The sequence below is a fragment of the Aspergillus costaricaensis genome (genome assembly GCF_003184835.1).
Source record: "Aspergillus costaricaensis CBS 115574 unplaced genomic scaffold BO79scaffold_1, whole genome shotgun sequence".
Taxonomy (NCBI): domain Eukaryota; kingdom Fungi; phylum Ascomycota; class Eurotiomycetes; order Eurotiales; family Aspergillaceae; genus Aspergillus; species Aspergillus costaricensis.
In genome coordinates, this window is record NW_020291801.1 from 1,542,214 (window position 1) to 1,558,025 (window position 15,812).

The 15,812-nt window shown below is 51.1% G+C and overlaps 6 protein-coding genes across 6 annotated transcripts; 3 read left to right on the forward strand and 3 right to left on the reverse strand.

Annotated features, from left to right (window-relative positions):
* Nucleotides 1-390: 390 nt before the first annotated feature.
* Nucleotides 391-1,925, reverse strand: BO79DRAFT_212767 (putative clock controled protein (Ccg-8); the record flags this gene model as incomplete). Its single annotated transcript, XM_025683181.1, has 2 exons — nt 391-1,559; nt 1,625-1,925. The coding sequence occupies 2 exons, from the start codon at nt 1,923-1,925 to the stop codon at nt 391-393; spliced, it is 1,470 nt and encodes a 489-aa protein (XP_025545372.1).
* Nucleotides 1,926-3,652: 1,727 nt separating this feature from the next.
* BO79DRAFT_206235 (acetylornithine transaminase) lies at nt 3,653-5,391 on the forward strand. Its single transcript, XM_025681934.1, has one exon. The coding sequence runs from the start codon at nt 3,769-3,771 to the stop codon at nt 5,191-5,193; it is 1,425 nt and encodes a 474-aa protein (XP_025545373.1). The 5' UTR covers nt 3,653-3,768; the 3' UTR covers nt 5,194-5,391.
* Nucleotides 5,392-5,994: 603 nt separating this feature from the next.
* On the reverse strand, nt 5,995-7,236 carry BO79DRAFT_261726 (uncharacterized protein; the record flags this gene model as incomplete). The annotated part of the gene is made up of 1 exon (XM_025686523.1): nt 5,995-7,236. The coding sequence occupies one exon, from the start codon at nt 7,234-7,236 to the stop codon at nt 6,112-6,114; it is 1,125 nt and encodes a 374-aa protein (XP_025545374.1). The 3' UTR covers nt 5,995-6,111.
* Nucleotides 7,237-8,200: 964 nt separating this feature from the next.
* On the reverse strand, nt 8,201-10,226 carry BO79DRAFT_241951 (argininosuccinate synthase). The gene is made up of 11 exons (XM_025685171.1): nt 10,087-10,226; nt 9,968-10,006; nt 9,751-9,906; nt 9,402-9,694; nt 9,328-9,346; nt 9,237-9,269; nt 8,917-9,183; nt 8,733-8,859; nt 8,625-8,679; nt 8,404-8,570; nt 8,201-8,341 (listed from the first exon to the last, which is right to left on the reverse strand). The coding sequence occupies exons 1-11, from the start codon at nt 10,124-10,126 to the stop codon at nt 8,284-8,286; spliced, it is 1,254 nt and encodes a 417-aa protein (XP_025545375.1). The 5' UTR covers nt 10,127-10,226; the 3' UTR covers nt 8,201-8,283.
* A 1,956-nt stretch (nt 10,227-12,182) lies between these two features.
* BO79DRAFT_185180 (ATP11 family protein) lies at nt 12,183-13,319 on the forward strand. The gene is made up of 2 exons (XM_025680378.1): nt 12,183-12,364; nt 12,419-13,319. The coding sequence occupies exons 1-2, from the start codon at nt 12,189-12,191 to the stop codon at nt 13,251-13,253; spliced, it is 1,011 nt and encodes a 336-aa protein (XP_025545376.1). The 5' UTR covers nt 12,183-12,188; the 3' UTR covers nt 13,254-13,319.
* A 380-nt stretch (nt 13,320-13,699) lies between these two features.
* BO79DRAFT_283822 (uncharacterized protein) lies at nt 13,700-15,643 on the forward strand. Its single transcript, XM_025688182.1, has 2 exons — nt 13,700-15,054; nt 15,116-15,643. The coding sequence occupies exons 1-2, from the start codon at nt 13,852-13,854 to the stop codon at nt 15,575-15,577; spliced, it is 1,665 nt and encodes a 554-aa protein (XP_025545377.1). The 5' UTR covers nt 13,700-13,851; the 3' UTR covers nt 15,578-15,643.
* Nucleotides 15,644-15,812: the final 169 nt, after the last annotated feature.

The following is a 15,812-nucleotide window of genomic DNA, read 5'->3' on the forward strand; positions in this document are numbered from 1 at the left end:
AGTCATGAACTTTTCATCACTGGAGCCATCATTGTACTGTGTAGGTTCATAGAAAAAAGGTGGTATCACAGGGAAGAGAGATGCACCAGGTTGGATTCAGCAAACAATCCAGGTATCCAATTCCAGCCCAACCGCCAGCCAGTCAAACAAGAGAAACGCCATTCATCCGCCGCACAGGAAAGGGAAAATAGTGACATGAAGGAGCGGTCAAGCTGCAGATTGCAGAACTAAATGCGATACAGTGACCAATAAGAACAACAAAGAAACAGGTTGTAAGGAAGGGAAATCAATCCTCATTTAATAAGTGAAGGACTGTCATTCGTCAGACTGGCTAAATAGCACCAGGCAGTGACCTGCTCGCACGGCGCCGAGCGCTGATAGCAAGCACCACTAAGCCTTCTCCATTCCTGTCATAGAGACATCTTGAGGGGATGGCTCCTGAATTGGGGCCTTGATGTCCGCCGGGTACGGCTCATCCTGCTCTCGGGGTGGAGCCTCGATCGGCGCTTTGCCCTCTGAGCGCTTCCGACCCAATTTCTCACACCAGTGCTCAGCGCTGACCAGGGTGTCATTGACTACACCGCTAACCTGCGACATCATGTCCAAGCCCTCCTGGGCCAAGACGAGGATCCGATGGGCGCTAACGGTGGCGTCGGATGCCGCCGCCATGGAGTCCGGCGGCGGGTTGGAGGTTGACGCGATCTGGAACCGATGCGGCAGGGAGGTCAGATGCCGACGCACCAAGTTCCGCGCATTCTCCGGGAGCGCTCCCCCGGCATATTTCGAGACAATGTCCACCACGCGTTTCAGCGTCGCGAGCACATCCGCCTTGACGGCTTGGATCCGATTCGAGAGGAGGGTAGTGCTGGAAGCGTCCTGCTCTGCAGTAGAGTCACCATTCTGCTGTCTCGAGCTATCCCATTCTTTCAGGGCGGCCTTGAGAGCCTCGATCGCTTTGTCCAGCCGTCCATTTGCCCAGCGTAGCCAGGTCAGACAATACTGCAGGCTCCGGAGCGATTCCTCACTCATCGCCACGCCCAGACCGGAAGTCGATATCATCAGTCGGCTCTGCCATGTGGACGGAGTCTGCCGCGATGGACTGTCTCGATTGATGTCGTCATAATTGGGAGACCTATGATCATCGTAGGGTGGAGGACCCTCTCCCGGCGACAGCCTCATCGCCAGTTCTGGACCCTTCTCTACGTCGACCTCCGTAGACTGTTGCTCGTTGCTCACCTTACGGCGTTTAGAGCGACTAGACTGGGCGGACGAGGATACCCGACGCTGTAAAGCCCACCGAAGGCCACTTTCCACGCCAGTCTTCCGGCCTACAGTGCCAACGGTGTTGGCGACGGGAGAGCCGATGTTGCGCTCGAGGAATTCGGCGCTTGACTTGAAACGAGGGGAATAGGATTTAGAATTGGTATATGCCGACACAGAGCCGTTGATAGCGGACGAGATGAGGGGATGGGTGGAGGTGAGAAGAGATAGCAACGGCTCTGGTTGCTGCTTGGATTCGGGGCGATTCATTTGCGACGTTCGCGGTGATTGACCGTAGTCTAGTACCATCAACTGTTAAAACTCGACCTGGACAGGCCAAGGGCAAGGAAGGAAAAGGACATACCAGTGCGAAGGCCCTCCAGGGCTTGGGCGGCTTCGATATCATCCATGGATAGTACACTGGTGGCTCGACGTGAACGGTCGTCCGCTACGGTAGAGTGATCGACGTCCATCATGGGGGGAGGAACATGATGAAAAGGGGGATAGGCAGTGGGAGGGGCGGAGTCAGATGAGGAGTCGGTTGTTGAGGGCGAGGCCGTAGATAGCGCTGAAGTATGAGGAGGGCCAGTGGGCGCAGAGACGGCGTCTGGGCGCGCAGAGAGGGAGGTTTTCGGGACCGACCTGCCGTTGGAGCGGTGGTCCATGGCTGCCCGGAGGCCCGAAAAAGGAAAGAGGGTAATGGATGGAGCCTGAAATTGGCTCTAGTGGGTGTAAGGGGAGAATGAGAATTGAGGAGTAAGATCGGATGGCAATGGGGTGTGGGAGGAGGGACGAAGATCCCTTGTCGGAAGTTGTTCTGGGTTGCGATGGGATAATTGATTGCTGCTTTCTGGCTGAGGTTGGGGCACTTTCACGTGCAATCAATCCCGCAATGGGAAATTCTTCCCCCGCGCAGTTTGCTTAGTAGTACTTTCTTTCCTCCACTTACTTACTCCGTCACTAAGTAGTAGTTAGTTGTTGGTACTGAGCGTTTCAATGATTTATTCCATTCCTTACTGACTACCAGGGTGTTACAACATTGTCATACTGTCTTCACATCCACATGTACCTCTTACGATCGATGTCTGTTCCGGCACTTGCCAGAGGGTTTTTTCTCGTCACATGCACGCGACTCGGAAGTCGGCCGTGGATTTTCACGTTCAGCCCATGAATCATGACTCGTCTCACCATCTGATCGTGGAAACTACTGAATCCAATCCTGCTCGGCGCCTAATTACTCCATTGTCCCAAGCAACTCAGCATAATAATCACTAATAACTTTTAACTCTTTTCCGCCTTCACAACCCAATTCGATCGCTCTGACATGTGATGCCGCATCATATTGCGCCGCCCCACCGCCTGCCTTCCTGGCGCCTTCCACATGACTCCTGCAAGATTTAGTTGACCACTTATCCTGACTCTTTCCATTTCTTGTCTTTGGATTACTCAGCCCTTAACATACACCTGTCGACCATAGTAGCTTTACGGCTGTTATGTCGGCAAGTGATTGATCATTTAAGTGCCAGCCACTGATATGGATCACTACAATTGCCAGCAGGCTTACTCATTCCCTTTTAAGAATGCTGCGTCGCCAACGTGTTGGCACGTGACCACAGACCGTCATTCCGGCCGAGTGAACTCTTAGCCGCGTGATATCATGTGCACAAGTCGCTACGATTATGCTTTGCGTCCGAGATGTATCCCATGCTGAAGCCGGGGGTGCTTTAGATGCTGATGCTATGACTGACACATGGAAAGCAGTTATTTCCAGACTTTCCAGGTTTCATCTTCCAGCCAATAATCAGTTATTGATAGAGGTTACAAACACATCAGCCAAAGTCCCTAGCCAGATGGGGGACGGGAAAACAGATGGGTTGATCAATAAGGTAATCCAGGTTATTAATATCAGATGTTTGGTACTTTTGCAACAGTAGTCCCAGCGGACCGTGCATCGTGTTGAAGACGAAACCAAATTCTTGTCTGAGTGTCAGAGGTCTGGATTGGTGAAATTGGTTCTCAAAGTCCGTGGGGGTGTTTCAAGTGCATTTGATGAGAAAGTGCCTAGAGTGCGGAGAAAATTGGTTGCGGTTTGGGGGTAAGTTTGAGGTGTATTCTCCCATGCCTGACAGTAAATGGGAATAAACTGTCTACTTTACTTGTGTCTGGTGTTCAAGGCCAAGCCTAGTCTAGATGAAGACTTGAGAATTTAAGACAACTAATTCTACTGTGTCAATCATAGACCCGCTATGTGACTGTTATCAATCTATTAAAAGCGGAGCATGAGTCACATGGCTGCCAGTCACCTGATCCGGCAGCGCCGATGCCGCATGAGATACAGCAGAAAGTCAACAGTTCCCAATCTTGGGTCTGCACCTTCTTGCTCCCAACGTCAATTCCAGCTGCCTGATCATCTACTGATATTCAGGTCCCTTCGCTGGCGTCGCCTGTCCTTACCTTCCTCATCTTCTATCCATTCCCCCATCTCCCAACCCTAATTCCTTCAATTCGATGGCGTTCGCACGTCTCGCCGCCCGGCGGTTGCCCGTCGCCCGTCGGCTCGTCCCCAGCATTGACTCACTGCCCCAGCAGCGATTCTTCTCCATCTCGCAACATGTGAAGTCTCAGAACAAAGCTGCCGTGCCCAACCCCGATCCTGCTGCTGACTCCGTATCCGTGGCTTTCGTCAATGATCAATCTCCCTACATGTTGCCGACCTACGTGCGGCCGGCGCCGGTCATGGTCAAGGGCCAGGGATGTTACTTGTGGGATATGGAGAACCGGAAATACCTGGACTTGACGGCTGGTATCGCAGTCAACTCTCTGGGACACTGTGACCCCGAGGTGGCCCAGATTATCGCTGAGCAAGCCGAGGTGCTTGTCCACGCCTCGAACCTCTACTACAATGCGTGGACCGGAGCTCTCAGCAAGCTCTTGATCGACGTTACTAAGGAGTCCGGTGCCATGCGCGATGCTTCCCAGGTCTTCATTTGCAACTCCGGAACCGAGGCCAACGAGGCCGCCATCAAGTTTGCTCGCAAGGTCGGTCGTTCGCTCGACCCCTCCGGCGCGAAGCACGAAGTCGTCTCCTTCCACAACTCCTTCCATGGCCGCACCATGGGCGCTCTGTCTGCAACCCCGAACCCCAAGTACCAGACTCCCTTCTCTCCCATGCTGCCTGGCTTCAAGTACGGCAACTACAACGATGTGGCTCAGCTCGAGACTCTCGTCACCGAGAAGACTTGTGGTGTGATCGTCGAGCCCATCCAGGGTGAGGGAGGTATCAATGTGGCTACCCCGGAGTTCCTCGTCGCTCTGCGCAAGCGCTGTGACGAGGTTGGTGCCGTTTTGATCTTCGACGAGATCCAGTGCGGTCTCTCCCGGACTGGCTCCTTCTGGGCTCACGCCCACCCATCTCTCGCACCTGCTTCTGGCGAGGCAGCTCACCCCGACATCCTGACTTCTGCCAAGGCCCTGGGTAACGGTATCCCTATTGGTGCTACTATTGTCTCCGAGAAGGCCGTGGCCAAACACATCAAGCCCGGTGACCACGGTACCACCTATGGTGGTAACCCCCTGGTGTGCCGTGTCGCTCACCACATTGTCAACCGTCTGGCGGACCCCGAGCTGCAGAAGTCTGTTGAGACCAAGGGAGACCTGCTTGTATCTGGATTCAAGGATCTCCAGAAAAAGTACCCCAACGTCATCTCGGAGATCCGCGGACGCGGACTGATCCGTGGTGTCCAGCTCTCCCCGGAGTTTGTCTCCAAGGCCGGCGATTTGGTTGGTGCTGCCCGGGAGCGCGGCATGCTGATCATCACGGCAGGCGAGGGCTGCATCCGCTTTGTTCCTCCTTTGACCATTACCGAGGAGCAGATCAAGTCCGGCCTCAAGATTCTGGAGCAGGCTCTGGAAGCCGTGGTTGCTCAGGCTTAAAGTGGTGCGCGAGTGTCCCTAAAACGATCTACACTAAAAGTTAATTACCGTTTCTCGGCCTGTGCATATATTCTACTTGTGATGTGACATGCTTTATGCTATTGGATCCCGGGACATTTATATCTGTGTTGTTTCTTATATTGATACCTGCTACATTGGTATATAGACGGCGGGATAGAATTTAGAATTGACGATGAATTACTCACCATCCCAGTATTGAATTCACGTATGAGGGCACCGATATTTATTGATCGCGTCCGAACAAGGGTTCTTCACCATGCGTGGCCATGCCGCACCTAGCCCCTCACAAGCTAAGGGACGAGACCGACTGCAACCTCAAAGGACATGCATGTTTCTCACCTACCCACACCGGACTAACCGCTGCTGGCCGGACCTTCCTTAAAAGGAACTACTTGTGACATGGGTGTCTTCTCCCCAAGTCTGCACTCTACGCTCTTTTCTATTTAGCTTCAACACCTTGGCTTTGAGACAAGATCGACCTGACAGCTTCTGGACAACATTGCATGTCATATTCCTCTGTCGTTATTGCTTACGGAGATGGGTTCACAGGCAACAAATCACTGACATTCCGGCATTTTATGCCTATTATCAATACGTCGCACAAAGCACAACAGACTTCTGTCACTGCATCTAGTACTCACTTTGAAAGCCCATCGTTCATCCAGTCTACTTCTGACATATCATCTGAGGTGATTTAATTTTATTTCAAAGGTAACACTGCATAGGCTACTCAAACATGACACGACTAAGATACATGGAGAACAAATGAGCCGCTGAAGTAAACACATCCGCCCGGTCATCAACGCGCATTATCCAAGAGAACGAAGGAAGAAGCCGAACATATCATAATACAAACGATGCCATAACTTTCACTGACCACCATATACACCCAATTCTTTACAACCGATGCATCGCTCCATGAGAGCAGTACATTCCCGCCGCAACAGATCCCATATGGATAGGACGTCCATTGCTGCACATCGACCAGCTAGTACCCTCAGGGCCACAGATGATAGCCCCATCGACGCAAGGCTTGCCAGGAACGTACCGGGCACTCTCATCGTCAGCAGCGCCAGCGACACTAGCATCGTTCTGCGAGTGCGAGACCCCGGTGGGGACGGTCGCAACGCGCGCAGCCTCTGTTCCAAACGACGAGGCAACCACCTTAGCGGACGAGGAGGCCGCGGGTGTACTGCCAACAACTTGAGCAGCAACGTGGGAGGTAGACACAGTCGGCCTGGACGCAGTCGGCTTGGGGGTAGACACAGGGGCATCTTTGACAGAGCTAGAGCTAGAGCCGGAGCTACCACTCGAGCCACTGTTACCCGCATCCAAGAAGGGCGCATCACCAGTGCAAGTAAACCCGGTGTTGCTGCCATTGATACTGCCCTCAACCGAAGGTCCCGGCAGGGGGAAGTTGACATCATAATTCTCGATAGTCGTGCACTGCCCGGGCCCATTAACATTGGCGATGAAGATCGGCGGCAGCGAACTAAATGCATCTCGCTTCCGCATCTCCTCCACGTCCCTCTTCTTACTATCACCGTCCCCAATAGTAACCTGCGCACAGTTCATATACATCTCCCGGTTCCCGACCTTATTGAACCACGTCCAAGTGAGCAGCGCATCGCCTGTCGGTGCATCTGACGGGATCGTGAACTCGTACGATTCCGTGAGAGGACATCCGCCCAGCATGGAGTGAATCACCTGGAAGGATTTTCCTGTGTCGTACGACAGCGAGATCTGGCATGACCCGCCGTCGTGGGTCGCGCTGCCTTGGAGGTCCATCTCGTAGGTGCCGCCGGGACTGTAGGTCGCTACGGACCGGAAGGGGTCATTGGCATAGCCTTTGCAGGGGTAGTCGCTGCCGCTGGAGTCGAGGGGGTTCGTGTATGAGTAGTCCTTTTTGGATTCATCACCGTTTGGGTCGAGCGGGCTGCGGATCGGGTAGGGGTTGGACATCTGGATGTGTGCTGAGACGCTTGAGGCCAGAAGGCCGTAGGCGAGGAGAGCGGATTTCATTTTGGTGTCTTCACTGATTCAATAGTTGTACAAGAAGTTCCTAATATGGTATATCCAGAGATATATAGGAGATAATTATGTCTCGAGGTAGACAAAGTAAAGACAATTAATGCATGATGAAGCTGATACAGAAAAAAATCCACCATCTTTATATCCCCCAGCAGCGCCACTATCACCTCCCAACCAGCAACCAAACTCTCCCCAAGGTATGCACACAGCCCACTGATAACCGCCTATTCCCCGGGGTGACGATGCATTCCAACATATCCCCCAGGTGAATAATAAGCCTTGACATGACCATCGTCGTACTCGCCATCGTGGCTCCTGGCAACGACAGCCAAAACCTTTCTCCGATCCAACCCTCCCAACACTCTCACCATCAACCTCCCAAAGTAGAATTTTTCTCAAGAATGAAGGGATCCCTGCGTTTCATATTTTGCCCGTGGAATACTAGTCTATCAACAGGGCAACAACAATAGGTATGTCCGGAATGCTGGCCCCGTCGGCTCTGGCATTCCACATCGTCCCGCGCCCATTAGGAACGGATGGACGGATGGATGGATGGTTGGATACCCTGTCAGCCGAAAGTCTCTTGAAGGGAATTTTGTCAGTCGGATGGATATAGGGAATGTGATTGGGTAGGTTTTGATCAGGAGGCATCGTCAGTAGGGGTGGGTACCTGCGTGGCAACTGGCAAGGTTTGCGAGGACAGGGAAGTAGGAATGGGATGGGATTGTCTTCAGGGAGGTACTAGGTAGGTGGTCGTCCTAGGAACAAACAAGCTTGGGTGGAGTGGAGGGGGTTAGTTAATGCTCTGTTTGAATCCTAAACTATTGTTAGAGGGGGTTTGATTCGATTTGATTTTGTTGATTGACTTTTTGGGGATATGGTTCGGTATTTGGCTTGGGAAACAGTTACACGTCATGGGCTTCGTTGCCTACAGTAATACGTAGTGATAAATTGCCTTGAATAATCCTTTGGTATTATGTGATCTATTTACTTTTTGTTTCCCCATACACCCATGACTCAATAACGCTCATTCATAATTCATGCACGGCTGAGGGACTCGCCCTCCTCGGCCTTCTGGAGACCGTACTTCTTCAGACTGTTTGACGGAGAATGTTAGCTCTTTTTTCATTTTGGGAACGAAAAGAAGTAGGGTCATACCGGATAGTCTGGATGGCAACGAAACCGGTGGTGTCGGTGGGCTCAAAGTCGTCCAGGGAGTCCATGGAGGCCTCCTGCTCGGAGTAGAGCTTCTCGGTGCTGGAAGAGCGACCGAGGATGTAGACGTGGCCCTTGTAGCAGCGGAGACGGACCTCACCGTTGACGCGCTATCAAGTTTGTTAGATAATACCGTCGAGCTATTTGGTTTTATGGGCACTTACGCGCTGGGAGAACTTCAGACTGTTCTCGATGAACTCACGCTCAGGGCTGAAGTAGCTGTGGGAGGGTTAGAATATATGTTATATAGTCCAAGACTGTAGAACACGTACTATCCGTTGTAGAGCTGGATGGACCAGTTGTGGGTGACGAACTGGTCACGCAGGGCGCGGACCTGGCCGTCCAGGACCAGACCCTCGAGGTCAAGGTGGGCATCGCGGAGGATGGTCATGGCGGGGGCTGCAGCATGTTAGCAAGTCCTAACTGGAAGTGCAGTGTGGGGTGCAAGACACATACAGTCGTAGCAGCCACGGCTCTTGAGACCGATGAAACGGTTCTCGACAATGTCAATACGGCCAACACCGTGGGTGAAACCGATCTTGTTGAGGGTGTAGAAAAGCTCAACGGGGTCGGTGTACTCCTTCTCGGGAGTGACAAGCTTGGTGGGAACACCCTGCTCGAAGTGGATGGTGAGGTCGGTGGGCTCGTTGGGAGCGGTGATAGGGTCGGCGGTCATGGTCCACATGTCAGCGGGGGGAGTGTGGTTGGGGTCCTCCAGGACACCTATCGACTGGTCAGTAAAATGATAAGTAAACTAATGCCAATGGTTCACTTACCAGCCTCGTAACTGCAGTGGGCGGAGTTGGCGTCTATACCAATAATTAGTACACTTAGAGCAATTACACGCGGAAGAGCAATTTGACGAACCCATGGACCAGGGCTTAGCCTATATCGTACTATATTAGCCTGTATTCAATCAAAATCGTATAGAAGCCACTCACCTTGGTGGAAGTAACGGGGATGCCGGTCTGGGCGGCGTAGTCAAGCAGATCATTGCGACCAGCGAAACGCTTGAAGAACTTAGGGTCACGCCAGGGGGCAATGACCTTGATGGAGGGCTGGATGGCGTAGAAGGCGAGTTCGAAACGGACCTGGTCGTTACCCTTGCCGGTGGCACCGTGGGAGACGAACTGGCAGCCTTCGCGCTGAGCAGCGCGCATCTGAGCGCGGGCAATCACGGGGCGAGCCAAGCTGGTACCGAGAAGGTAGCGACCCTCGTAGATGGCATTGCACTCTGCGATGTGAGATTAGCGGACTGATCGGGGCATGTAGCCGGACTAGCAGTCTTACGGATGGCGGGGAAGCAAAGCTCGGTGATGAATTCACGGCGCAAGTCCTCGATGATCATCTTCTTCGCACCGATCTTGAGAGCCTTGGCCTCGACAGCGGCCCAGTCCTCCTCCTGGCCGACATTGCCGAGGAAGCAGACGACATCGTAGCCCTCCTCTGCGAGCGATTGTTAGTCGAGTCGATCGAATTTCGACCGGAAAAAGGGAGAAAAATGTACCGATGAGCCAGCGCAGAATGCAGCTGGTGTCAAGACCGCCTGCAATGGAAATTGTCGAGTTAGTGCACCGAGCCTTATCAAGACCGCAATATTGCGGGGTCGGGCGGGCGAGAACATACCGGAGTAGGCCAGACAGACACGGGGCTTTTCAGAGGCCATTGTGGTTGTGTGAAGGGGATTGGTAGGGGAAATCGGATAGACCGGCGGGAGAAGTAGTTGTTGGGCAGCAAAGAAGGATGAAAGAAGAGACTTGGGAAAGAAAAAAGATCGCTGGGGAAGATCAGTTTTCGCGATGGCTCATTCAGGCGGTCGATGCAGGTCGTTGACTCATCCGGAGTCGGAGCTAGTGCCTTACGTAACGATTTTATCGACGAGCCAATCAGCGACTGTGGATCGCCCTGCATCGATAGGGAAGTCATTATCGCTTCGTCCGATAAGTAATCTCCGTGAATAATGACTCACTGCAATACTCGGGGTAACTATGCTTGCTGTGAGTCCTGGATAGCATTGGAGGGGACAGATCCAATAGCTAGATCATACCTTCCTCCAATTCCATACATTGACCAGAATCAGTACCTTTTGACTTGCAAAGAACAGGGCAGTAGAGGGGATATCTCTGTAGTCACGTGCGTCATTTCCCCGACGGCTAATACAAGCCCTCCGATATGGATCCGGGGAAGGGCACTGGTTCCTGATTTTGTCTGAACTCCCACAAAGTCAGTTCTTGTGTATTGTTGAGCGCATATGAATATATGCGAGCTAAGCAGAACAGTATAATTAATTTTGGAATATCCTGTCAGCTTATTTTGCTGCTCAACTAATTCAATTCTGTAAAACAGAGAAAGGATCGCACGCCCTGAAGTAATTATATGTTTCTACCCTTGAAGCCAAATTCGTCATCTTAATTGACCACCATCACTTTCCTGTCCTAAATTACGTACTGAGTAAGAAGGCTATCATCGGCCAGTGGAGCATCATATGAAATATTAGCACTTTCATGAATTAACTATCGCCTGTCTCTAGAGTAGACCTAGTAGCTACTACTTGTCTGTCAAGATGCTCCAATTGCTTCAATCTCCGCTCCCCAGTTCTGCATATTTCCAGCTGACATTACAATCAGATAAAGTATAATTGTATATTTCGTTAGCTGTTGACGGTTATACCAGCTCGGTCTCACTACTAGTTCGGTTTTGTCTCTAAACCCTAATATTCAAGCATCGATTGGGCGCAATACTAAAAGGGCTGAGAGCAGCCAAGGTTGTCTAGAGCTTCCTTAATACCCCACTACTGCAGCTAAGAATAGACAGTAGTACGAATAGCTTTCCCCAGGAAATTGAAGTGGCGCTAGAGCAATTTCGCAGAACGAACATCAGTGGCCAGGTCATCTATCGATCGTTTCGGACGAGTGACGCCCTGCTTTCGCTGTAGTGTAGATGTTACGGATTGCTACCGAGAGGAATTGAGAGCAAGTTTGAATGTAAAATAATTACTACCTGTTAGATAGCCGTAGGTGGTAAAATCAATCTCTGGACCAGGGCAATGAGTCACACTTGGCCGTAGAGACACTGCGGGCCCATATATCCCGTCACGAATGGTTACCGGACGATCGTTATAGCCTAGTTCGTCTAGAGTAACACCACCCAGATGAAACAGTCTATCTTTTCTCTAATGGACTAGAGAACATCTTAGTCTGTCATGTACACATAAATCACTTCAAATTTCCCAGATAGGGCAGAGACTCTTGTGTAATGAGGCTATAGACACCTTCATGTCTAGAGACTTGTTCAAATGGTATGTACATAGCTTAGGCTTTGATCAGAACAATAGGTCTGCTATATACATCAGTACCATATAGTATAAGCTGTTGCAATGCACACTTCCATCTTTCTTTGGTTCTACAGCTCAGGACTCTTGAAAGTTCTGGATAGGAGACTAACAGGAAGCATGATCAAGATATGCGGATGGCTGCTTTGCTGTTCCCATTTTCCTGACCGACATATTTTCAACATCTTAAGATAATAAGGTTATTATAATCTTCTTTCTACTTTCGCTGGTACTGTGCAATTCCTAGCTGTGGTGTGAAGCATCTTGTGCTTATGCCGAGAGCTGGCAGGATTATGCATCTATTATATAATCAGCACTAGTCCCGATTAGCTGAACCGGCCGGACTTCTTCCCAAGTATTAACCTTCTTTCTTTGCTCCTCAAGCAGCATTCTTAAGATGGCGTATCTCAGATCTTCTGCGTTCAAGTCCCTGCTGAGGACTCGGGCATCTTCCCTATGCCCCCAGCAAAGGCGCTGGGCCCAAGTGCACGATGTCCGTTTCCTCGCCACACACCACGATCCCAACCAAGTGCTGGACAGGTACCGCTCGAAACTCAAGCAGAAAGCCCAAGCGTAAGTCGACCGCGACAACAGTCATGACCGGCTCACTCACTCCTCTCACCGTAGAGAGGGACACCAAGACATCGATTCTCTGAAGGAGGCCTACAAGGAGAAGATTGAAGAGTTCCGTCACAAAGCAACAACTCCTCTCACTCCGGAGCCACCCAAGTCCTCGCCCTCCCCGTCCACGACCGGTCCTTCACCCCCTCCTCCTCCACCTACTCCCCAGGCTCGCGCCGCCTCCTCCGCCACATCGACTGGAATCAGACCTCTTGACTCGTTCATCGACGTCGAGAAAGTGCGCGGCCTCCCGGCCAAGGAAATCGAGGCCATCTGGCGTCTTCGTTTTGCCAACAACTCTCATTCGGTCTGCGCCGTTATTCCGGTAGAAACATACCAGCGCATCGTCTCCGCCGCACGCCAGAACCCTCAATTTGTTCTTCCCCTACCCCGTACGCAGAGTGAGGCGCAGACCGCGGAGGAGAACGCAGAAACCGCCAAGGGCGGTGCGGACATTCATTTCCTCCAATGGGGTTTCCATCCTCCAGCGTCCCCGACCGCTTCTTCCGCTGCTTCGGCCAACGACCACACTTCCACGATCATTTTCACAGCATTGGCTTCGTATCAGCTGCATGGCTCGTATGCGCAGCCGCATACAACGGTCACGCATTATCTGGATCTGGCGGATGAGAAGGGTCTGGTTCTGATGAATGGCCAGGTGATGCCCGATTCCGGAGTATCTGCGACAGATGCCACCTGGCTGGTTAGCTGTGTTCAGCGGTTCTATGACTTTGGGGGTCAGGCGAATGGACGGAAAGGCGAGCTTCTGCAGGCGTTCACTCGCGGTGACGTGCAGAACTTCAAGGTTGAGGACTTGATGGCAGAGGCCGAGAAGTTGTAAGGGTCCCACTAGTATTGTAGATAGATAGATTGTACGATATACGTTTTACCAATACGCAGCCTTTCCCGCGCGGGTATTTAGCTTGTAATCAGCCTCGAGGTTGATGAGTGTTGGGGGTCAAGCTATCCATACCCCACAGCATTCCCGGGGAGATAGTGAGGAAGATGCAACAGCAGCTGATGTGAGAGTGACTGGCTGTCGCCGGTCCGCCAACCAATCGGGCTTACAGTGGCTAGTAGGACTACTAAGTATTACTACTACTAGTGCTTAGTTCTCTCCTCTTTAAAGCCCCCCTGTCTTTCACAGCCTTGTCCTCCCTAGTGTCCAATCAAATGCATGGTGTCATTCCACTTGCACTCCGCACTGAGTCAGTAAATGCTTCGTCGCAGAGCCTTGTCTCTTAGACTGAGGCACTATAATAGTACTTCACATCTGCCCTGACTTCCCCAGGATTTTGATTTCAGTTTCGAGCGATAACTCTATAGAGCCCCAAATCTTACGAAAATATCCACTCATTTTTCTTCACAGCTTCCACATAACTTTCACTGGACTTATCTTTATAGCCTCAACTGCTCGCTCGTTTTCTCGACCATTCACTATGATGAGAGATGCAGTAAGCTTGGATGTATGGCGTCTTATCTTTGAGCAGTGCACCACTCAGGATCTGTTCCACCTCTGCTTGGTCGACAAGATCTTTAACTCGATTGCGACACCCGTTTTGTACCGATCTATCTCCCTGGTGGCTTATGAGAATCTCTCTGGCTCCCGTAGGTTGTCCAAGTCCACAGAAACGAAAACGGAACCAGAGTTGCCTACAGGCCCATGGCTTCTATTATCTCGACTGGAAGCCGACGAAAATCACACTTTACGAGCTTGGGTACAGGAAATCAATATTTCGAGTCCTTCTGCTTGGGCAGACGAGGACTTCCTAGAGCGACTCCAGAGCAATGATTGCTTGGCCACACTGATTGCCCGTCTGCCAAACCTTCGACGGATTACCATCGGCTTTCCCAGTATTCAATCGACAACATTGATTCGCACCATTTATGAGCATAAAAGGAAGCCAGAACTTCTCCTACTCAACCAGTATAACGAGGAGGTTAATTCTAGCTTGGCGGAGCAGACTCTACCCCGTGTCACGACTCTCTCTGCATCAGTGAACCCGGCAAATGACCGAAATAGGCCAAATAGGCAGATACCCACGTTACAAAGATTGTTTTTCAAATGCTCACATCTCCGGTCGTTCTCGCTTACTGTCATGAGACAATATGGTGGTTGTGTTATAAGGATGCCAAGACATCCTGTTATATGGAGCTTTCAGCTTACAGGCGAAGAAACATTCCCTCCACTCGAGCATCTTGCCCTTGACGGATATCGGATGGACGATCAGCAATGGAGGTTTTGGAGTGATGGGCTTCGGTGGGACAAGCTGGTGTCACTAGCCGTAGGACCGCAGAGGTGCGCTGGCTTGTTTCGATGTCTAGTTGGCTTTACCAGATCACTAAAGATCCTTGAAGTGTCTGTCTGGGAAGGCGAAGGCGATGATGAGCGAGAGGAACTCATCGAATGCCTTTCATCATTTGATTCTCTGGAAACCCTGGTTTTAAAAGGGTACATGTGCCCGGTTGAGGTGATTTCCCGTCACAGTAACCTATCTACTCTCTGTCTGCATAAAGAGGAATCTGCCCGCAAGGCGCATCCCCGACAAGTCCTAACAGCGGAGGAGCTCAGTCAGCTCGATGTCAACTGTCCCAAATTGAAGTCACTTCAAGTGGGAGTCAGGAGAGAGAACGATCAATGGGTAAGCCAATGTATCCTCTGTCTTATACTATCACATGAACCGAGATCTAACCACACCATAGCCCGACGACGTCTTCGACAGACTAGCAACCGGTTTCCACCACCTCAGGAGCCTATCTATGCACTTTGAACTAGGCCTCTCCGACATACATAACCCCATCAAGCCTTTTATAAATTATGCCTCTGTGAGGAGCATCGGCCAGAATTACTTTGACCGTAGAAAGCAGGCGGGCATTGAAGTATTCGAATCGTTCACCTTGACCGTCTGGACAGGTAAATACTTCCGTCGTTTCCCACAATGGCCACCAATGTACGCCGGTTTTGAGAAGAAATTCTCAGCGACTTACCAGATATCCTTACCGAGTGATTCCTCCGGTGAGGTCCAAGTCCGCCATTTGGAGAAAGAGCGATTGGACCTGATTCAGTCCAAGAAGATCAAAGTCCATTCCTATGAGATGTTGCAACTTGCTAACCAGGTTGCTGCAGCCGTGGAAGGCCCAAAGGTCGAGGATTGCTCGGAGTGAGGAAGCCTTATTCTTTCTTTTTATGCTTGTCCTGGGGCTGGGGGTATTGCCTAGCATATGTTGGTGATGATGTATATGTATTTGTGCTGGTATGGAATGTCGCAGTGCATTTGTCATTATGGTACATCAGATATCTATTTTACTTGATGTTTCTTTCAATGTTCATGCTAATAACCTACCTTGAAATACGATATCCACATGTATTATGTGAAGAAAATATAACTACGCTTGGAAA